Source organism: Sebastes umbrosus, chromosome 17, assembly GCF_015220745.1.
Source record: "Sebastes umbrosus isolate fSebUmb1 chromosome 17, fSebUmb1.pri, whole genome shotgun sequence".
NCBI lineage: Eukaryota > Metazoa > Chordata > Actinopteri > Perciformes > Sebastidae > Sebastes > Sebastes umbrosus.
This window is the reverse complement of record NC_051285.1, coordinates 10536936-10560502: the sequence shown is the minus strand read 5'-3', so window position 1 is coordinate 10560502 and position 23567 is coordinate 10536936. Positions and strand designations below refer to the sequence as shown.

Below are 23567 nucleotides of genomic sequence, written 5' to 3'. Positions count from 1 at the left end.
TCTCTCTATCACCCTCTCTGTTTAAATCCGCAGTATCCAAGGCAACAGCCATTCAACCTCAACGCAGCGGTGAAATGAACACCCCTTTAATTTGTCTTTATTACTGCCCCGTTGTTCTTTCCCTTCATCTTCTTTCCATATTTCATATGCACTCCATCTGAAATAGCAAGCAAGGTTTGCAAAACGTCGCTCCGCGCTCCATCAGCTTAGAGGTAATCAATGGAAACCTGGTTCTCAATCACTGCCAGTAATTTACCCCCACCAGCCCCCACCGGCCTCAAATGATGCATTATTCACCGTGTGTCGCTGCATGACATAGTGTGGGCCGATTTGATGAACAGTCCTTTAATGGACTTTGATGACAGATGTGAATGGAGGGAACATCATGCTGGAGAAAGAGAGAGAAGCAGTGATTGGAAAAAGAGGGAGAGGGGTCAGATAGCACATGCATATTGAGGACAGAATGAAGGATGGTTCATTTTTCAGCCAGCAGAGAGGGAGACAAAGGAAGAAAAGAATGTGTACGTTCTGGTTTCGGAGTTGCTCATCATTCCCACTTTCTGCTCATCCCTCTGTTCAGTTTATAATAAGCAAATGATCATCATCATGAGCATCATCGTCATCATCATACAGTTTACATTCACTTAGAGGCAAATAAAAAGCGCTCTCTGAGCAGCGCCTCATTGTGAGTAAACATTTATCCCCCTTTCTTTACAATGCGGCACTTTACACACACCATTTGAATAAAGGCACCTTCATTCCAAGCTGCGTGAATAGACTGCACTTCGTGGACCATTGTCACGTCTGAGCTTCTCGAAACGCGAGCGTGCATACAGAGCAGAAAATGAATAAATTCCCCCGGGTAGAATTATGTAGGGTTGAAAATCTTATTTGAAGCCTGCAGTGAGCGGTCCCGCCAGATTATTCTCCTAAGCGGAGCCAGAAAAATAGTGACAATCAGTGATTTCTAGTGCGGGGCAGAACTTCATAAAGCTCCGTCACGGTCGACCAAATACCAGTAAACAAAAAAAAAAAACAGATGATGGATGAGAGTGAGGGAGAAATTCATAAAGTTTATGAAAAGAGTTCTATCTTATGGTCAATATCTGTCAATGTCGATGGATTTGACATCTCGGGAATGTGTCTGAAAACATAATATATACCCTTTGGCATACCTTTGTGTAATTAAATCCGTCATTTAAATGTCAGATATAACATGAGAATAAATAGAGTTGGACAAATCAAATCTGCAGCGCCCCAGAGTAAAAAAACGCAATTTACTTTTTCCACTCCCTATTTACTTAACATGAGATTTGTCATCAGTCTCCTGGTACGTAACGGCACCAATCCTTCTTTACAGATTGTACTCCATATGCTGACAAAACAAACAAGCCAGAGGTGGAAAAAACATACATGGTTCCCTGCTTTCCAAACAGCATGATAAATAGACAGAGAGATCTTGATAGAACACGAAAGGGGTCTGTAAAATAAGTGGATTTATTCAACGTTATAAGTATTGACTTTTTCCTTACTACCAGAATTACATTTGAGCCTTGCGTAATATCTCTGCAAGCTAAGAATAGCAGCTGCTTTATTTGGAACGGGCTGCTGAAACTCCTGCTCGCATGTTGTCTTTTAATTAGGACATTGTCTGAGTTTCAGCCTGGTAATCTGTGAATATTCCTGAAAAGCTCTCACTGTTCTCCAGACCAATTAAAATACAGCGCGCAAAACGGCCTCGAAGGGCCCCTTAGGTAGTCTCGCCTTGTGCTCGACAGGCTCTCTGTCAAAACTTATCTGGCAGAGCAGAAGATATTTACATATTGAGTTCGGAAACGGATATCATTAGACTGATACTGAGCCAGTACTTCTGTATTAAGGAGGGAGGGCGGGGGGGTTAATCACAGCAGCTGGATCAGCCCAGACTCACTCTGTAGCACTTGTAACCTACAAAAGCCCTTACTCCGTTTTCAAAGCAATGTCACTTTTAGACAGCGGTACACAGGGGATTTTTGTAGCTGAAGCCCTTCAGATTTTGTATTAGCATCAGTGTTAAGAACATGCTGACAGAGTGCAATGCTCAGTCATTAAAGCGTGTGTTAATTGAGCTCTAATCGCCTTGTCAAAACGTGATAGTGGGTAAGTGTTGAGCTGGGTGGTGAGTTGACGTGTAGAATTGAGTTCAAACACTGTATTTTGCACTCAAAATTTGATTATCTGAAATTATCTTCTATCTTATAGGACGCCCACAAAAATGAGACGATAGATCTTAAATATAGAGGTTGGTAATCTTCAAAAACATGTTGTTATCTTTGTTGAAATTCTCTTTATATCCCGACAGCAATTAATAAATTAAATTCTCTGACATAAAAAGAAAAGAAATCATATCTGTGGGCATTGCAGGACTGTCTGTCAGTGTTTCTGACTTGTCGACTTTCTCGCTAGATTTAGGGACTTTTGGAGCTACTTAGTGCTGCTAGCTACTTTCATTGGAAATGTGTTGGCAACACTAGGCTTCCTTTTTTGTTTGGCTCATTTTTAAAATCTAGCGTATTCTTGCTAATTTCTTAAGATTACAAACCCGTAAGTCGTGAATCATGCAATAGAGTAATACATATTTTGCTCTTTAATTTCAGCTTTAGGCATTTGATTTTAATAAAGGACTAGTTCAGCATTTTGACAAACATGCATATTTGCTGTTTTTCTGCGAGTAAAACACTGGAGACCGCCGTTCATACTGTTCATACTGTTCGTGTTAAACCCAAAGTCAAAGTTTAACTTCCGTACTTAAGTAACGCCATTTCCGAAGATCTTTTAACCTAAACCATGATCTTTTCCTAAACCTAACTAAGTAATTATGTTGCCTAAACCTAACCAAGTTGTTTCCTGTGAAGACGGAAGTTTATTTTGAAAAGACTGTATGCTTGTAACAAGCAGAAATTGACACGTGTTGCTGGACATTCGTCACTTGTTGCTGGATATTCATAAGAAAATGCACGAAAAATTACTTTTTGTAAGATATCACACAAACATCTGTATGTGGATACGTTGAAACAACAATATATGGTTTTAGGGAGAGCTATGTGTTAGAATTATTTCTTGGCAGCCATGAGTTTGCCGTGAGGTTGCCAGATTTAGTATCATTGTGCCTGTACAGAGACCAAAACAGGCTCACCAACCCTATCTGAACCTGCATTGTAGCTTGAAGAACTGCAGAGAAGAGCTCAGTGGATACATAAACTGGTTTGTCAAGAAATAGCTCCAAGCTGTTGTCTTCCTACTGCATTCATACTTATACACATTTAGTTTCCCCGTATTCCAAAATATTCTAATTTTGGATTTGAGGAGTGTCTTCAATACTTTATCAGTAATGACATCCGCAGCGTGAATCCAACAAGCCCTAATCTAGACCAGGTATTAGAGAAAGGGATTTGGGTGTCTGGATGTAAAATAGGTAAACAGGCGGGGACTGCCGTCTCCACACAGCCAGGCCTTCCAGGCTGATGGATGAAATGGCTTACAGAGGACACAAGCGCTGTGACATTGATGGACAGTCTGATATTGCCTCCCTAATCTCGCCTCCACTCAGTCTCACACACATTTCTCTGTCCTTCTCACTTCTCCAGCACCCTCTTTCTTTCTGGTTTTTCTCAGTTCTGCTCTGACTCATACTCTTCTCACTCATTTCGTCCTTTTATTATCTCTCACTCGCTCGTCATCTCTTGTCTCGTCCTTTACGGCGTCGTATGATGTCTCATTTCTTTGTTTTCTGACTGTTCTGCGCCTCGATCGCACTCTCTTGCTCTGCCTCTGCCGCTGCTCTCTCTGTCCTTGTTTGCACACACCAACATGCTCACAAACACGCAGATTCCTATAATCATTTCACAAGATCAAACAACCACTACTTTGTGAAGGACACAGGGGAAAGACATTAAACTGCAAAAACATTCACACACATACACAAAAAAAGTGGCATATTTCTCCTTTAGTGCAGACTTAAGTCCGAATAGTCATCTGGATGTCTCACCTGTCTCTCCGTCTTCCTCACGGTCTGTCTCCATTTGCTTGTGTATCTATTAGTTTGGCTACATGTCAGTTCTGCAAGCCACTAAAGCTACACTAATCAACGTTTTATCCCTTGGTATTTTGACAATAATTTACCAGTTAGGTTGAATGGCTAAATGCAATTTGAAAGGTGTTGCTTGTAGTGACAAACCCACAGAGAATTATCACCTAACTCAGAGCTTTTTGGCTCCCTCTCGCTCATTGTTTTCACTCTGCTTGTTTTTGCCTAATCAACCAAGAAGACAAATGTTTTCAGGAAAGAAAGCTCTGATAAAAACATTGTACGCTACCCGCCCCGGCACCAAAAGGACAGACTGACAATGTTAGCGACTAGCTGGTGAACACAGCGGAGCATTTAGCAGCTAAAGAGCCGGATATATCTGTCTGGAGTTGGTGGAAAAATAAAACCGAGCTCAAAGGAAGTGACTGTTGAAACTACAGATGCCAAGAAACATGACTCCAAACGAATGTTAATGTTACTCTGTTTCTGATGGACATGTCAGTAGGCAACTGTTTGCTAACAAGTTTGTCGTAGCAACTTTATAAGTTGATGTCAGATGTGTTTTTTTCAGCTTGTATGCAGCCCCCAATGGCAACAGAAAAGAATAGAAAAGGAAACTTTGAGTGAATATAGTCCAGTAGAAAATTCTCTGACTCAGGGTTTATGGTGCATTTGAGCCACAAATGAAAATCCTTTTGGCAAAAGTTACCAACAGACAATATGCAAATCAATCTGTTTACTTCAGTGTTTAGAAGAGGCCATCACAAGATTACAAAATATAAAAATGCCTGTAAATGTATTAATTTTGTAACTCTATATACAGTAGATGATGGCACGCTATCGGTGCTTCCCATCTGTTGCCTGTTATTAATTACTGCAGTTTGTTTCCTCAGTCTGTATGTAACATGAGGTTACTGCCTTTTTTTTTTTTTAGACTTAATCTTATTTAAACGCCAACTTTCCCACCCCAGTGTAAAGTGGAAAAAAAAACATAGACTGTATAAGAAGTGGACGTAGTCACCGTGACGTCACCCGTTGGTTTGTACGTCACCGTCTCGGTTTTTGGCCGTACCATCTTGTTTTTGTGCAGTGACACGAGAGGGTGGAGCTAAATACAACAAGACATTTTTGGGCGACCACAATGTCACAATTAACTTTCATGAACTGAAACACACTGTGAAAGGATTAAAGTTGTAAGACGAAAACACGGACAACTCCCAGACCGGACAACGCCGTGGTAGAGACCTGTCAATCACAAGGTAGCCACGCCTTTATGGTCTATTTGACTCTAAATGGGACCATAATTTACTAGATGAACATCATGCTGTATTGAAGAAGACTTGAAGCTAGCGATTGAGACCATAAACTCATGTTTATGTTTACTGAGGTAATAAATCAAGTGAGGAGTAGGGTCATTTTCTCATAGACTTCTATACAGTCAGACTTCTTTTTGCAACCAGAGGAGTCGCCCCCTGCTGGCTATTAGAAAGAATGCAAGTTGAAGGCCATTCTGCGTTAAACCCGGAGGTTGCCACCTTAAAAAAAAAAACTTTTTCCCCTAGAATTGCCATTTGCTTTGCATTGCCTTACATTTTCAAAAAGTGCATAAAAACAGGTGGACAGGAAACTTGCTCCCCACCATCAAGTGGGAAGAGTACAACAACTGACGTGTGAAGTTTGGTTATTTTGACTCATATCTTGTTTACTTGTCTGTTCGTATTAGATACGGGTTGCATCACAGATCAGGCATCCGTATAGCATCAGCCACAAGCTTGAGTCTAACCTGAGCCTGAAGGTCTGCAGGCTGAATGTCGGTCTCTGCCGTGAAGCACCTCGTCTGCTCTGACTTCCTATCTGTTGCCTGTCTGCCAGCTTGTCTCTCTGCCAGCCGATTAACCTGCGTGCACTTACTGTCACTAAGTCTCTCCTCATGCCAGGAAGGAATAATATTGTCTCTCTTTCATTATGTGATGGAATAAAATAAACACTCAGCGAGGCCTTTTCACAGTTTCTTTCCTCTCTGTCATTTTCTCTGCCGCCCACATTAAATCTATCACAACAAACACATCTGTCCGACTCTTTTACTACGGGGTGTGTTTTTTTTCCGCGCCGATGCTTTTATGTTTGCCTTTTGTTTCCCCTCTTACCTGTGACCTCATTCACTCTGTGACCTGGTTGTGCAGAAAATGGGAGTATTCCACCCAGCATGGGTTGGAGAAGTGGAAAATAGCACGGCACTCTCGTACGACCCGGCTACAGCCCGCTGTTTGATTACAGCAATCAATCGAGAGAGAGAGAGAGAGAGATAGAGTGTGTGTGTCCATGTGTGCGCTTGGGGGATTGTGGGTCAGACAAAGCAGAACAGACAATCACAGAGGACTCTCGAACACGCTCTTCACTCCACTCTTGTGCTCATCTGAAGAACATGTGGGACGAATATCAAAGAGAGCACCGGATTCTCCTGAAGGGGAGATAAAAGAACAACAAGAACACATTATATATATCCCGATGGACCACAGTTTGGTTTCCCTGACTTCCTGTCGGTCAGTGTGGGAGGTTTCAGTTTGACGTTAACATGCTCCGTGCTCTCTGTTGAGATATCACTGTTTCCCATTGAGGCATTCCTGCCCCACTCCAATAAAAGCTTTAATGTGGGACATAGGTCAGGTAAACCATTTGGGAATTGAAATCGCATCCAGTATTGGTGCTTGTTGTGAGCTGTTTGTACTCTGCTTCTTTGAGCATGAATACATGAACAACCGATTCAGAATGATTTCTGAATAAAAGCTAAAGTCCAGTTAACATGGCTGCATATCAATTCCGATATTGCACAACACTTCCCTCAAAGGCTACCCTTAGATATCTGCGTGAGCGGACTCGTTTGAAACGCACTAATCTGACCAAATGACTTTGCGAGGCGCGATGATGCAACCGAAGCTGCAGAGGTGAGATGAGTTACACACGTCTGGAAGCAACACCAGAATCCGAATGACTGGATAATGATCTCAGGGACGGAGAGATTGATCCAGTCTTCCATCACCGTAATGAGAGACTATAAGACACCCAAACCACTCTGATTGGGCTCCCTGAAGAAGTGGCAGCAAATGCTGGACAATTTCTCCTACTGACTATAACAGAGACATTTAAGGTCCCAGCAGGGACGTTGAAAGCGGAGGGGGCACCACATTAAACGACAAGCCCTTAACATCATTTCGGCACATGCTATCAGAGAAGTGCACACAGTTACTGTTGAGGCAAGAGATTGGGTTTTCACATCAAACAGCTGGATCCGCAGGGATATAGATTCAGCCTCGAAACCACAAACGTCGATAAATGTGCTGCATTGATAATGATATACAGACGAATTATGTTGGAATATAACGATTGCAAAATAAACTTCGTCTGATCACAAGATCTGTAAATTGATTTGGCAGTAAACTTTCTTCTGCTTACTGAATCCAAATGTGAATGTGTTTACACAGCTTGACAAGCAAATGGTGAATAAAACATTTTTGAGATAATTCAAATAACCCAGCACCCTTCTTGGTATTTTTTTAGGGCTGCCCAAGTTAATGCGATAATAACGCGTTAACACAAATTAGTTTTAACGCCACTAATTTCTTTAATGCGACATGCAATTTTTAGCTTGTTAGAGTGAAGATACAGCTGTTGTTGCCTGTTGAGCTGCAGTTTGCCATGATATGATTTGAGCATATTTTTTATGCTAAATGCAGTACCTGTGAGGGTTTCTGGACAATATTTGTTATTATTTTGTGTTTTTAATTGATTTCCAGTAATAATTATATACATACATTTGTATAAAGCAAGCATATTTGCCTACTCCCATGTTGATAAGAGTATTAAATGCTAAGGTACATTGTGAACAGATAAAAAATGTGTAGTTAATTTGCGATTAATCACGATTAAATATTTTTAATTGTTTGACAGCCCTAGTATTTTTGTTAACATAGTTCTATATGTTGACATAAATATCCCATCTATTATTTGATGACCAAACCCAAAATAGTTTCACAGAAGCCCTATCACACATGCAACTGATATTTTACAGCCATGTATTGATAATCACCCAGTTCAACATCAGCATCAGATGAATGGTCCTTCCACGTTTTGATGGTTGTCGTAAAACGTTTGCTTGCGTTAACTTGAAAACTATTTAGCTAGGAAATATCACCATCTTGTGTCAAAGTATGTTTCCCCTTTGAATATCTTTTCCCATTTCCCATTCCCATTTCCAATATAAGCTCTCCCATCATGATGTTACTGGTTGCCCACCAGCGGAGATTCCAGGAAGTTACTGGTCCCAGCCAAGAATTGACTCAGAACAGTGGTAGCCCATAATAAATCAGTCGTGATGCTATTCTGATACATTATTAGTTACCTATTAGAAAAAAAAAATTACCGCCCTTAAATACATATTCTCTAAAGTTCACCATAAATTTACTTTTTGCTTGAAATTGTCTTTTGGCACAATTAGTTGCCTTCCCACACACGTCCAGCTGGCCTAGATGAAAAAAACAACACTTTTTTTTACATTCTCTACTCCTTGCTCTAACCGAGCAGAACAATTACAGGAACATCAGAGCTATCTGGTTTCCTTGATCCTCCAGACACAAATGTACAGTAGAGCTGTTTGAGTTATCCTCATTTATAAATTAGCGTGATGAATAACCCCTTCCAGGACATAATCAGCCGGTTAGGCTGTTATCAGGTCATTAAATGGGCCTTATCAGTGGTTATAAGCAAGCTGTGACCTCCGGTGCTGGGAAGAGAAGCCAATTCGTAAGTGCCAAAAACTGCAATTCATCGAATGGCCACTTGACGCTGGTTCCAAAACGGAGTCAATCCCCATAGACCCCCATGTTAAACTGCCCAACTTTACAGCAGAAATAAACATGTTTACAGCTTTTTGGTGTCTATAACTAATTTCCCTTTTCCTGACAACTGTACAGGGGGGTGACTTTTTATATAGCTCACCTGTTTAAATTATATTAAGGCTTAAAGTTAGGCATAATTAAGGGCATGGCCCCTTTAGATGGCTGCCATAGTCTGATAAATGTCACCTCGGATAATTCGAGTCACTGAAATTAACCTTTCGGTCGTGATTGTGATGTTGGTGTCACTGCCGAGATGGCGACGGCCGGAGCCGCCCACTTCGTGCTTAATTTTTGCTCTTCAGAAACCTACGGGTGACGTCACGGAGACTTTGTCCATATTTTCTGCAGTCTATGGTTATAAGGCTCATAGATGTGGGTCAAAAGGGGCCTGCTAAACCTACTAGTAGTTTTGTTGCCTAAACCTAAACAAGCTGTTTTGTTTGTGTTCAACGTTTCATTCAGTTTGACGTGTTAGAACGTGTTGCTTTTAAGTTTTGTTTTCAACTTCACAACGTAGTAGGTGTAGCAGGCCCCTACTGACCCACATCTATGAGGCTTATAACCACTGATAATGCCCATTTAATGAGCTGATAACAGTCGGTGCCATAATAAGGTAATAGCATCACTTTTAAACTGAGTATAGAATAATTAATCTATTACAGTAGCATACTAAGAGACACGGATCATTTTTTTCTATTTCCATTTAATTGAGAGAAACATGATCAAGTATCATACTACCCTTTAAAACAATGCTGAGTTTAAAGACGAATCAGACTTAAAGAGGAGAAAATAATCTGTGCCTGTAATATACAGTTCAGTGCTCGTGCCTTCGGTACTATCGACTGAAGAAATGATTCCGTCACTGAGGCAGTGACACGCAGGAACCTCTCAGCAAATGCTGCATACTTTTCTGTTTCTTGTTTTTTTTCTGTGCATGGCTTTACGCATGCATCCTATCTATTATGGGTTTATTTTCAATGCAAATTACTGCAGAGTTCAATGGCTCAATTTGACATCAAAGACATGGCCTCAGTGCTCATTTCAGAGAAAGATGTGGCAACTCTCCATTTCTTTCTCTCATAATCACCACCTTTCATTAGATACTTAGCATCAACAGAAGTAAATGGCCTCTATCTTCCCCATTCATACCATCCTCTATTTAATGCTGTAGCTTCTTCCATTACCTTCACTGTAGTTACCTTTGAACTAGCCAGATGCTCACATGAGTCTCATTTGCATAAATGCTTTACAAACACCCTCATCACATGCATAATTGATGCACAAAGCCCAAACAACTGCAGCTTCCCAATAGAAGTGAATAGGAGCACAGTACATTCAAACACCAGTGGTACTTCTAATATATTTATGTGAGACTAAAAATATCTTGTGTACGTGTTTTGGTTGAGTGCTTCATGACAGACACATTGTATTGAGTGTTGTGTACTACCGTCACTCTACTGTATCATTTTTCACTATGGTTGTGTACTACTTGTGTGTAACTTTCAGCTTCATAGAGTAAAAATGTATTTTGTTGAAGACAACTGATTTTGATCCAAACCTGGCATCACTCTGTTTATCCCACTTCTTCCTTTCTGCTTCTCATATTGCTTTCAGCACTCTCTGTGTACACTGATACCCTTTCTTACCGCTTCATATCACATGTTTGTGTTTATCACGCCACTTCATTCCCAGCCTTGCTCATTTGTGCACCTGCACATTCCATCTGCCGAGGCTACAGACATGAATGGCAGAATAGCAGAAATACTGTTGCAGATCAAAATTTCGAGAGGCTGGAGTTCCTGATCCCTTTTTATAAGTTTAAAGAATTGTACGCCTGCTTCAGAATGTTTTAAAAGTTGCTGCAATGAAGACTAGAAACTTAGGTTGTGTGACTACTTCCACCCATTTTCCTCCAATTCCTCCGATTGTGGATCCAAACAACATTATGCAGAGGTTAAAACTATTTAGAAGCGTATGTAGGATGGCTGCACGATTATGGCCAAACTGATAATCCTGATTATTTTGATCAATATTGAGATCACAATTATTTATCACATTATTCGTTGATTTTTAGGAACAAAACATTTGTATTGCTCTTTCACATTAAAATAAGCTGAGCACTGCGTTCACTTCCATGTTGTGCTGCATTTCTGCCAATGTATAAATTAGGGCTGCACAATGTTGGAAAAAATTGCATAAATTGCAGTGTTTTGTTTTTTTCAGCGATATATGTATTTTATAGATATATACATTTTTCAAGCTACATTTTAATGTTAAATGCATCAATCTGGTGCACTTTGATAGTAAAGTTGAGAGGCTAGATCTATGAAGAACTTTGTGCCTTAGTTAAAGATTTAATCATCTAAGGATAGTCTGCCCAGTTGCCTTTTTTGCGCCGGGAGCCCCGTCCATCCTCGCAAGGTAGAGAGGGAGCAACTCAATCGCTGGCTGGTGGCTGGCTGTTAGTTTAGGAAGCGTTTGATTTGATATGCAGCAGAGTTTTCTATGAGCGGAGCACGCATTTTAAGTGTCAGTATCGCAGTCGATCATCTTCATTTAATTGTGGGAAGCCAAAATCTTGATTGTGATTAATATCTGATTAATTATGCAGTGTTTAGTGAAATTGAAAAACCTAATCTAACAGCTACTAAAGCTGTTTCAAAACAATTGTTTGTTTTAACTTGATATTTTATGGGTTGTGAAGGAAAATCAACCCAAAACCCACTGAAAGCAACCTAATTGCATGTAAGATTGTATTGTTGATTGACTAGAATTTAATGCATAAGTAAGTTTAAAAAGTGAACCAACAACCTCTTCTCTGCTTATCTTAACCTTCATCCCCCCCATGGACTCTCATCTGTCCCATTCCCGCTCTTCCCCATTACTCTTGTAAGCATGCGTCACCCATTCCTGATTCCCCAGTACTGCGATGGATTATTTATTCAGAAAGAACTCTATAAATCATGTCGGCCTGACCAGCGTGTGATGCCTACTGAAGGAGAGAGAAATGTGAACATGTGTGTGTGTGTGCATGCAGAGAGAATTTGCCTCCCCTGGAACATTGTGACACCCGTGCTGTCAGCGTCAGTGTTGAGCCAGCGTCTTCCTCTTGAGAAAAACCTGAATGTTGAACGGCGTAAGAAGGCCAAGCATGAAAGTTTCATCGTTTGCACTTCATGAAACTGGGCCGATGTAAAGAGCTCTTCTATGCAGTAATAGAATACAGTAATGAGTGCAGAGGTGTCTGGAAATGAACAGTTTCAAATATTTAAACTACACATAAATAATTACTGTAATGAAGAGGAAGTTGGAAAAGGTAGAAGAAGAAAGAAAGCCAGCAATCAAAGTTGGAGTAGGTAATATTGATCAATGGTGCAGGTATCTTTATGATTAAAAGACTTTGGTAGAAGTGAGCTGCAACGGCTAACCACGCATGTTTACCACCATGATGCTGTGATTGCAGCCATTCAGATTTGGCTTCCCTTCCTATGTCACATGCAGGCTCATTAGAGTATACCACCCCCCATCTGAGTATCTCCACCGACAGCAACTACCGTTGCAAAGGTGCGCTCATAGAATATAGGAGTAGAACGGACATTCACATTCAAATCAACATAGCATGGTCAGAGCAGCAGCCATTTTTATGTGTACCGTTGCCATATCGACCATTGTAGCGGGCTAACTTCCATATAACCTAAACGGACTTGCGGCAAATCACGGACTGAGGTGAGGTTCTGCAGTAACGACTAAACAAGCAGTGGAGTAGTAATGTTACAAGGCACAAGGAGCCAGAGTAAATTGTTCAAATTGAACAACTTAAATCTTCATCCGCACATTGTTATCACCAGATTAGTGACAACTTTATACGGCTCGTTTTCTGCAGCCAGTGTGGTGTTGAAGCATGGTGGAATTAGCAAGCTAGCGCACCCATAGAAATAAAATAGGGGTCCTATTATTTTTTTCGCAAGCCAGTCAGAGCAGACTGGGCTTTTTTGGGAGGGGGGCTTAAAGAGACAGGTGCTAAAACAGGGCGTTTCAGACAGAGGGTAAATAAAGGTATATTCAGACAGACAGTATGAGGAAAATAATGTGTTTTTTGAACATTAAAGCATGTAAACATGTTTTAGTACAAACCCAAATTACAAGTATGAACCTGAAAATGAGCTTGATATGTCCCCTTTAAGGTGACCATTTTTAAATTTGATTTCCTCTCTTAATACTATACCAAACAACTTAATTCTGTCCAGGCAGATAAGGTGAATGTATGGCATTTCACTTAGGCTAGATGGTATTTTTTTGTTCTCTATAACGTGTCTACATAGTATTTTTCCACACAAAATCCTGTCAGGTGTATTTTTGAAGGCTAACTCCTCTAAAACGTTATAAAACTTTTCTCGAAATGGCTGTGACGATTTGAAAATGTTTTAAGTCTCCGAGAGTGCTTTTTTAAACTTCAGAACAAGCGCACTAAAGATGTCAAAGAGTGAGCCGGGTGACGGTCGATGACAGTGCAGCTCCTCCTGATTGCTGTCACGCACTCTGGGATTTTTGTCATCGCAGCGGCGGCGTCGCTGCGGCTTTAGATAGGTTAGCAGAACTGAGACGACTTAGAGGCCTCTCTCTCCTCTCCTCACCTGTCTGAGCAGACACAGATGGTGAAACCGACTAAGAGAGATGTAGAGAAAGTGAGAAATGGAAAAAGAGGGTCGAGGCAGATCAGGTGGCTGTCGTTCAAAGTGAGGTAAAGATAAAGGGAGATAGGCAGGGAGGGAGAGAGAGATGGAAAAGGCAGTGACTTTGTGAGCCAAATGAGAACACGGCCATTTATATAATTGTGGCCATTACCATCATTAGTCTTGTACTCAGATTCACTTGGCTCACACTCTGCCTGCACTCTTGCCAGCCTGCACAGTGCCCCTAAAATAGCCCTGTGTTTTAAATTATGCATGGAGATAGAAATAGACAAATTGCAGCAGGACAATTCCCTTCCCTCTCACGAGCATATTGCTGCTTTATGAAGTTGGGAAACGATGAGAAAAGGACCGGTCTTTTTCTCCGGAAAAATCACTTTATCAACACAAAAAGTCAATTAAAAAAATAAAATTTATTTCACATTTTGGGCCATTATGAAGGCCTCATTAGAATGTATGAAATGTTTGAGTGGATACACTCTACAGTACCCACTCTTGATTTATTACAGGTAGAGGAGGTCATGGCTTCCTTCCTGGTTGGATGGGCTCTGGGAAATGGAGTGAAAAATGAATTTGTGCAGGAGAGTGATGATAAAATGTGGGACTGTTTGATATACCCCATCTTGCCAGTACTATTTAAATGCTTGATGGTTGTGTTTTTCCTACACAATAGCCTCTCACCGGTGTCATTACCACTATAGAGTATACCACTACCTGCAAATTGCCATCATTCAGGTTCTAAATAACATCAAATCCAGGCTGAAAATTGTAGGAGTAATATCATAGGCAACACATAAAGGAGGTGTCGTAAAGAACTTGTTAGAACTCAATTGTGTGTGGGTTTTTAGAAGTTTTTCACTGCAACAGCTGCCTGCTGCGTCTGGTAACACAATGCTAATGACAGAGTTTAGAGTGAACCAAAACAGTAAAGCTGCGGGCCGTAAAACCAAAACAATGACCTGAAAGATGCAATAAAAAACAGCTGTACCGGCCCAGTCGCACTAAAAGGCGTATGAGTGAAACGGTAATCGCAAGCCATTTCACATGCAATAAGAACGCCGTTCTTGCTTTCGGCGTGTCATTTGTACGCCTCTGTATTGACTGCAATGTAAAAGTATGTCCGTAAATATGCTGCGCTCAGAGCTAGTGACGTAGAGTAAAAATTTAGAGAGACTTCTTATGTTGGGTGGGAAGGTGGGAGGTGAATGGGTCCAACAGACAGGAATTTTAACCAAGAGACTGGTCTCTGGTGTCCAAAAGTGTTGTTGAGTTATTTTGAAGTGACTTTTGTCACATGTTTTTTAGTGACATTTGTGAGGGGATTTCCGTACTTGTATTATGCTGTTTCCGTATGTATTTTACTTAGTTTACATACTTATTTTAAGCCCAACCATGATGCTTTTCCTAAACCTAACTAAGTGGTTTTGTTGCCTAAACCAAATCGAGTGGTTTTGCTGCCCCCTGCTGGTACTGCACCTTATACACATGTGTAATATTCACCCCTGACACACTATCCTCTGGTGAACAAGTGGGTCTATTACACTCTCTGGCGTGATATCGCGTTGGAGACATTCCTCAAAACTTGAGACAGAGAGAAGCAATATTTGGGATGTAATATGCCATGAGTACTGGAAAGTCTGAGCGTGACACCCTTTATGCTTAAACCTAACTGCGGCTGTTACTGTTTTGTTGTGTGGCGTAGAAATTACATGCAAAAGAGGCGTACAAAATGGCCTGCAAAAAGGCTAAAATTTGGAAAACGTGGAAAGTCTTTGTAATGTCAAGCTATTTATACGCCTTCCCCTGAGATCGGGATGGCCGTACAGCTGAGTGGAGCTGAGTTTGGGACATTTGAACCATTGTTATCATAAAAATATTGATTAGAGCAGCTTTAATTTTGTTTCTAATTCTGAGCAAAAGGCTTTGTATTCCATCATGAATAAAACCTTAAACTAATCTCCATGATGTTTTGGCCGCCTAAATCTAATCCATACCCCTACAGCTGAACTAATTCAAGAAGTTTGCTAGCATTTTCAAATAAAGTGAAAATTGGGTTCTCAAGTCATTTCTGCCAAGATAACATTCATTAACTTTATGTAGCTCACTATCACAATCATGTCTTAAGGCCTTTACAAGGAAAGAAATAAGGTTTTATGCTTTGTCATGTACAGTAGATGCCAACATGACTTGAATCTTCTTGCAATAGGATTTTGTAGCAGTTAAGCCTTTCTTTAACTGCTACAATATACCCATTTCATGTTTTGAATATAACATAAATAAAATGTAGGACATTTATAAAACCATTCTAACTAGAATTTACCAGAAAATATGCAGTAATTTCATGAAGGAGACAGGGTTTAACATCCAGCATGTCTGGAATAATCCTGTAAAATGGGCTTAAAAGGGAGCTGGCATTGCTAAACTGAAACCTTAGAATGTTGTTTACCACTCAGCGTGGTGTATGTTGTCTGCTGTTGCGTATGACTCACACTGTTTTCTTTGCTGGGCTTGAAAACTGAGTTTCCCCCGGGACAATGTGAACATTTTGCATCTTGTAAGCCAGTCGTATCATTCTTCAGGGCTCTGCAGCTCTGTTTGTCACAGACAGGCGAATTCACAAAGAATGGATTGCAGCCACTGATAGCAACATGAATTGCCACATTGTTTGCAACCGCTATCTTCCCCGTCTCAAGGTCCGATTCACTAAAGATATTGCGCTAATGATATCACAGACAAGCCCATAAAGTTTTGCATCTGATTGCAATTATCCATGTGGCAAAGAATAAATGTTGCCTCTGCACCAGGCAGAAAAATGGCAGAGAGTAATGAAATGTTCAGACCACAAGCTACAGGTCCTGACCGACAAGGTGCAGAGGCATAAATCAAAACTTGTGACAGAGAGAAACAGTATTTGGGATACTAATATGCCATGATCATTGGAAAGTCTGGGCGTGACACCCCTTATACAGTAAATGCACTTCAGTTACCACCAACTCTCTGAAGACGTTAATAATTTCACTGTAACTGCGCTAGGCTGTTCTCACACCATTCGTACCTACAAAAAAGTAATGCACTGCAATTCGTATATATCCCACAAATATCCCACAAAATCAATTTGCATGTAATCCATGTAATGGAGTATAAAGAATGACAAACGTCGCATAGGTAGGTGGATGGGTGGGTCAAAAAACAACTTCACAAAACAAACAAATCTTTCACCAAGGAGTTCGGTGTTTGTGGCCCTTGTGAAACCAGAAGTCAATGTTGATTTATTTGTCACGTAACTTCTATACTTAAGTAACGCGTCTTCCAGAGTTATTTTAACCCAAACCACAATCTTTTCCTAAACCTAACTAAGTAGTTTTGTTGCCTAAACCTAATAAGGTCAGTCTTTTCCTAAACCTGACTAAGTCATTTTCTTTTGATAAGACTTAAGGGGAAATTGTCACGTGTGACACGTGAGGAGACGTTGTACTGCGTGGCGATATTTCTAAGCCCGACCATGACGTTTTTCCTAAACCTAACTAAATGGTTTTGTTGCCTAATACTAACTGTGGCCGTTACCATAGTTTTGTTGCGTGGCGTAAAAATGGCATGCAAAAGAAGCGTACAAATGGCAGGCTTAAATTATTTATACGCCTTCCCCTGAGATCGGGTTAGCTGGAGCTGAGTTGGGTTATAATTCTCTGATTGTTCGTCACTGCGAGGGACACCTTTCACATACACAGTCATTTGAACCATTGTTAACATAAACATATTGATTGAGTTTGTACCCCGTTTGTAAGAAAACATACGAATCGTTGTATGAGGATATGTTGAACTGTGTGTGGCTATTACCGCTGATCTTCGTTAATCAAACTGTTTTTGCAATAGGAAGGGGCCAATTTTGTGCCAAATGTATGCATGTTACCTAATTTAAATATAACACTATTTGCTCAGCAGTGCAGTTAAGAGAGCATTTCACCCTTTGTTAGTGCTTTGAGAATTACACGGTTTGTTTTTGTCTTATTTGTGCAGGTTTAACGACCGCAAAAGCCACACAATCCTTTTTGTGAATTACATATTTTGATTTAAATGAGGAGTTTGGAGGCTCCAATTCAGTTTGACAGCAAAATGAACCAAGATTATTCTCTATGCGCTAATTTTAAGAAATGATTTAAAGACATTGGCAATTATTAATTGGAAAAGAGCATCTTGGCACTGCCCCTCCCCTCGACTGACTCATTACCGAGGACTTTTCTAAAAGAGCAGGCTATGTATATTTTTGTTTATATTGTATTTTTTTATTGCCCCAGCCTGTGCTGTTACGGCACAGTGCCTTTCAAAGAGCGCTCATTAAGAATGCAAATACTGCTCGGTTCACTTCAGCAGCTACACAGAGGCCTGAGAGCAGGAGGGAGGGAGACAGAGAGAGGTTTTTCATATTCATTCAAAACAGAATGGGTTAGAGGGAGTGGACTAGAGAAAATGGAGAAACAGAAGTAGAAAAAAGGATCCAGAGTGCGAGAGGGAAGAAAAGGGAAATGGGGGGAAAATGAAAATGCGAGAGTGCGGCAGAGCTCCCCACACAGACTTTACTGTAACACACCATTGAAATTGTTTACAGAGGAAGTGGCTTAGAGGCAGAGAATTGTGTTTGTGACAGTGGCACTAGTTTAAATTGCTCAAGGTATTTTCCATTTAGATGTATTCATGTGCTTCGCCCAGTTGTTACTTCTGCGATTCGAGCCACGGCTCACTCTACTGTGTGGAGCCGATACAGTACGGGGACTGCATGCGCTCTTTCCTGCGGTCATTCACCCACACTTTTATAATGATTATAGTGTTTATTAGTGTTGTAGCAAATGGCAATTCAAGCCTCAGATACTGACACATCATCATCTTCACTTACACAGAAACATTAGCTGATGTTAGTGGTCTTACCACATCAACCAGATCAAACTGACCACGGCACAATAACACAGAAGTTTGGTGGTCAGAGGTATGATTACAGGAATCTATTTCTCCCTAATTATGGTTGCATTTCTGCATACTGCATAATTAAAGCCCTTCTGCAGAAAATCCTTTTCCTATAATGCATCAACATTGGTGATTTCTATGTCAAATAGTTCATATTTCATCATTTTCACCCTCTCAGTCTCTTATGGAATGATAACTGATGTCGCTCCCGGCATGTTGTATTAAATTACATTCATCCGTCTATTTTCTTTACCTCCTCTTTATCTTCTCCACAGTTGCAGAGAGCTAGAGTCCAGGGTTGTACAAACCAATTTATGATGTCAATGACTGAAAACCTTGATTGTCAGACAGTCCCAGTGATTGCCTTCCGCTATTGGATAACACTCAAAAGTGAAGTATAAGTCAGTGGGCAACCTGCGGGTCTGAAAAGTGAAGCCAATGCTGAAGTGCCTTAATCTTGCATTCTTTCTAATAGCCAGCAGGGGGCGAAACCTGGTTGCAAAAAGAAGTCTACGAGAAAATGAGCCTACTTCTCACTTGATTTATTACCTCAGTAAATATTGTAAACAGGAGTTTATTGTCTCAATCGCTAGTTTCAAGTCTTCTTCAATACAGCATGATGTTCATTTAGTAAATTATGGTCCCATTTAGAGTCAAATACACCATAAAGCAGGGGATGCTTTAGGGCATGGTTACCTTGTGATTGACAGGTTGCTACCACGGCGTTGTCCGGTCTGGGAGTTGTCCGTGTTTTCGTCTTAGAGCTTTAACCCTTTCACAGTGTGTTTTCAGTTCATGAAAGTTAATTGTAACAAAACTGTCTCATTCAGCATTCGGTTGCACTTAGCTCCACCCTCTTGTGTCACTTCTGGTTGTAAAAAAACAAGATGGCCTTGGCCAAAATGCCGAACTCAAAGCAGCAGTTTGCAAACCAATGGGTAACGTCACCGTGACTACATCCACCTCCTATATACAGTCTATGGTATAAGTCAACTTTTTTGAGAAGTCAGTGATGAATATGCAAAAATTCAGTTACAGTATGCAAAGAACTAAAGGTCAAACCTGTGGGAATCGAGACTCTCGCAAATAATCTCATCAGCATGAGTAGGAGGACAACATACTGCTTATATCCACAAGAACAGATGACAGCAGATGGATGTTCCTAAATTGTCCAAGAGAGTTTGAAAGCCCCAGAAAAAGTTTAACAAGCGGACCTTGAAATAGGATTTTTTCTAGCTTTTCCCTCCACAGGTGAGGGCATGGTGGCTCCTTAAATTCTGGAAATTGGATGTACCAGCACTAATAGTGGGAATGAAGCTTTTAACGCAAGTTCAAGCGGGAAGGGAATTACCATTCCTTTTTTCTCATCACACTGCTCTCTACCTCGCAATTACTCTCTCGTGAACCCACTGGGTAATGTGCATGCGTAATGTGTGTCACTAACCAATCTAGTTAAACTACTTTACGTCTTGCATCTCTTTGCTATCATTGCCACAGAGCAGTACATTGCCGCCGAGTATATTTCTTATTGAACTGCGGTTGCCATCGCATATTAGCTGTGTAGCATTATAGCATCATTCAATCATTTTGACAGTAGAGTTATTATAAAAAGACTGCCAGTCTCTACGCTGCATTTTTACATTGCCACTGGGTTTCACAGGAAATCTGCTGGATTGATTTACAGAACAAGACCCTGTTCTTTCAGTGCACTCAACAGAGTTCCTCACAAAGCCAGATAGTGAAATGTATAAAAGGCTAATGTGAAAAAACACTTCCAGCATGTTTACCTTTGATAGCGGAACAGAAAACCTTTGATAGCAAAAGTCCTCTTTGCAGCATGTTTAATGGGAAGCCATCTTCATTCCAGGAAATATTAACTCAGCGCTGTTGCACCACCAGTCCTCACTATATTTCATGGCATTGCTGAAACCAATCCTCCATGTTTCACCCTTTTTAAAGACTGTTTCATCTTAATTTTTTAGTACAATCAAAAAGAAAATGTTAATTCTTTATTAGAATAGATTTATTTAATGCTTAATACTATTGATGAACAGTTAAACAACCCCGTGGTTTGGTTTGTGTTGCATTTTTGGGGTTTTGGTTCGGTTTGTTTTGCACATTAGGGGGCAGAAAAATATACCCATTTCCAATATGATTTTTATTAGAGCTATCAATCGAGTAAAATAATTAATCACAATTAATTGCATGATTGTCCATTTTTTATCAAGATTAATCACACATTTTTATTTGTTCAAAATGTACCTTAAAGGGAGATTTGTCAAGTATTTAATACTCTTATCAACATGGGAGTGGGCAAATATGCTTGCTTTATGCAAATGTATGTATATATTTATTATTGGAAATCAATAATTGCCTCTTCTACGTGTCTGGCACCTCATCAAATAATTAGCAGGCCCGTATTAAATAGTGGTGCAACAGTTCAACAAGCTCACGGTTCGGTTTGTATGTTCGTTTGAACATTGAATTTGATTGAACGTTTTTTTATTTTTACGGTTTGGTTTTGCATCCCTACTAAATACATGGTAAATATGACCTCCATCTGTGTGCATGTTTGTATGTGTGTGCACCTTACAAGCTTATGCCATTTATCAGAAAGTGGTCAAGACCCAGATCAATGATGAGAACATTTAGGAAATGGAATGAGCTATTCCTCCACCGGGCTTCAACGGGAAAATTGATTCTTGGGAGGCGACTACTGCTGGTTATAATGATGTTTTCACTGCAGGAAAGAAGTACAGGGAGGGTGTGTGTGTGTGTGTGTGTCTGGATAGAGCAGCGTGAGGGGGGTCATTGACTGGCTGTGTAAGACTGAGTAAACCTGCCACTGTGATCCTGTCTCCCCTGAGTCATCTTCTTGCTTACCTCTCCACAGCCCTGCCGAGAGCCGGGCCCCGAGCTCATTTCCAGTCCCGCACACCTGGAGTACGGCCGCAGACGCAGCCTCCTCCACTGCTGCTACAGCATCCTCCTTGACCCCAATATGCTGCCCCTCAAGAAGCTATCAGCGGACCTGGGGAAGCGAGGTTGCGGTGATAATGGTAAGCGTTCAAATGTCACACCTGCAGGTTCGCTGGGGGCGACTCGATGAGCCATGCGGGTCTTTTTTTTTTTCCATTCGTGTCTCCCTCTGGCTTTCTCGATTTTTGCCCAGTTGTCGCTCTCCCTCGCTTCTTCTTTCCTTCCCAGCTCTCTTTCCTCATATATCCCTCCATTTGTTTCTCTCACTATCCCTATTCCTTCCTTCTCTCCTGGCCCTGACGCTTACTTACTTACCCCCTTACCAATGAGAGAGGGGGTTATTTTAGGAGGCACTTGACCTTCTTAATTCCCTGTTTTCCGGGGATGCAATTAGCGAGGAGAGGAATGAAGCAACAGCTAAGCGTAACAAGAACACCATTCAACCAGCTGCCACTGCAAAGCTAGATATCAGTGTTTATGTAATTGGAACAGTGCGCCTTTGTAATTGGCTCGCCTTCCTCACAATATTACAGGGGAAATGGGAAAACTGTAATAGGACTGTTCGTAGTGATTATCTTTGTGTGCAATACACAGCGGTGCCTAAATGGATGCATTCAGACGCATGTATGTGCACACAAAAACAAACATTAGTCCTTTATTTGGGTACTCATATAGCATACGATAAGCTTAGTTATTACTTACAAGCATACATGAATGGGTCAAAGAGCAGTTGAAAGGCGTGTCGAAATAAACCACCTGAAGTTCTCCCCTGTGTTGTGCCAGACGCCTCAGCTCACCTCCTCTGCTCTCCATAGATGAAAGGAGCGTCTGACTCCTTTGGCACGCATTAGCATTCCGACACCCACCTTCCACCTTATCTGCTGTCAAAACAGCCACCTTTAACTTCCACAGAGAGAAACACTTTGACCACACATCAATGACAAGGCCCCTTATCATTGGGCCTAAACAAGCTTGGTGCATGTCAAAACCGCGGACAGCGGGAGACCGAGAGCTGGAAAAAAATGAGTGGGGATTGTACATCTGCAGAGAGAGCCAGACAGACAGACAGAGAGGGGAGCAGTGAGTGTGTCTGACGTTTCTAGCGCTGGTATTTTGCTGTATGAGGAGACCTAGAGGGAATGGGATTGAAGAAGCCTCCATTCCTCCTCCCTACTCACACATCCCTCTCTAACATTTGTTTGGGGCATCTTTGCATGGCTTGCCTCGACCAATAAAAGCACGCGGTGGGAGGGGGGGACTTGTCATAGGGTGGCTCAGAAGCACAGAGCAAGAAAGCGAGGCGGAGAAACGGTGCGAGGCGGAGAAACGGTGCGAGACAGAGGGGCGAGAGTGAGAGACGGAATAAGACAAAGAGACAGCTCAAGTGACGGCAGAACAATTGCAATGGTCTGAGAGCTTGTCATGATGAAGCGCACATCTTGTGTCGCCGCGGGGGGCAGTGCTGGAGCTGTAAAAATTTGCATGCCAGCTATTGGTAGACACTGCATGGTGTAGGGGGAAAGCCTGAGAAGTACTCTGGACACGTGTTAGTACAACATGCCCAACAGTGGAACACAATGCTTTTATGTGAGAGTAAGTGGTCCTGTCTTTCAATATCCGCTGTGCAGTTTCACAGCATTTTACCTCTTTCCTTCTGTTGAGATGTCGCACAAAGAGAAAATCTAGCTGCACACAATACAAATTTGCACCCGCTGCTTATTTCATCTATCTGATTTAAATTGAGATGCTCCGTGTTAGTACAGGCTGTTCTCATACACCGTTTGTAGCTATATACCTATACAGAAAGGAAAGGAAAGGATCAGTTTAACATTTTAGCAAAATATGCATCATTGCTGTTTTTGTGAGAGTGATGAGATTGAGATTGATGTGTTATGACTGCACGTTAAGTACGGAGCTGCAGTCAGGGAAAGTTAACCTAGCTTAGCATAAAGACTGGAAGCGAGGGGAAACGGCTAG

At 41.2% G+C, this 23567-nt stretch overlaps 2 protein-coding genes across 4 annotated transcripts in view; one reads left to right on the top strand and one right to left on the bottom strand.

Annotated features, from left to right (window-relative positions):
• Nucleotides 1-23567, top strand: part of yipf5 (Yip1 domain family, member 5) — a 219760-nt gene that overhangs the window by 113841 nt on the left and 82352 nt on the right. For all 3 annotated transcript variants that reach the window (XM_037748434.1, XM_037748433.1, XM_037748432.1), the window contains one exon: nucleotides 21505-21670. In XM_037748434.1, the coding sequence (XP_037604362.1) occupies nucleotides 21613-21670 (58 nt within the window). In that variant the 5' untranslated portion in view covers nucleotides 21505-21612. The remainder of the gene's footprint in view (nucleotides 1-21504; nucleotides 21671-23567) is intronic.
• The window catches only part of kctd16b (potassium channel tetramerization domain containing 16b), a 94601-nt gene that overhangs the window by 25711 nt on the left and 45323 nt on the right, over nucleotides 1-23567 (bottom strand). The window lies entirely within an intron of this gene.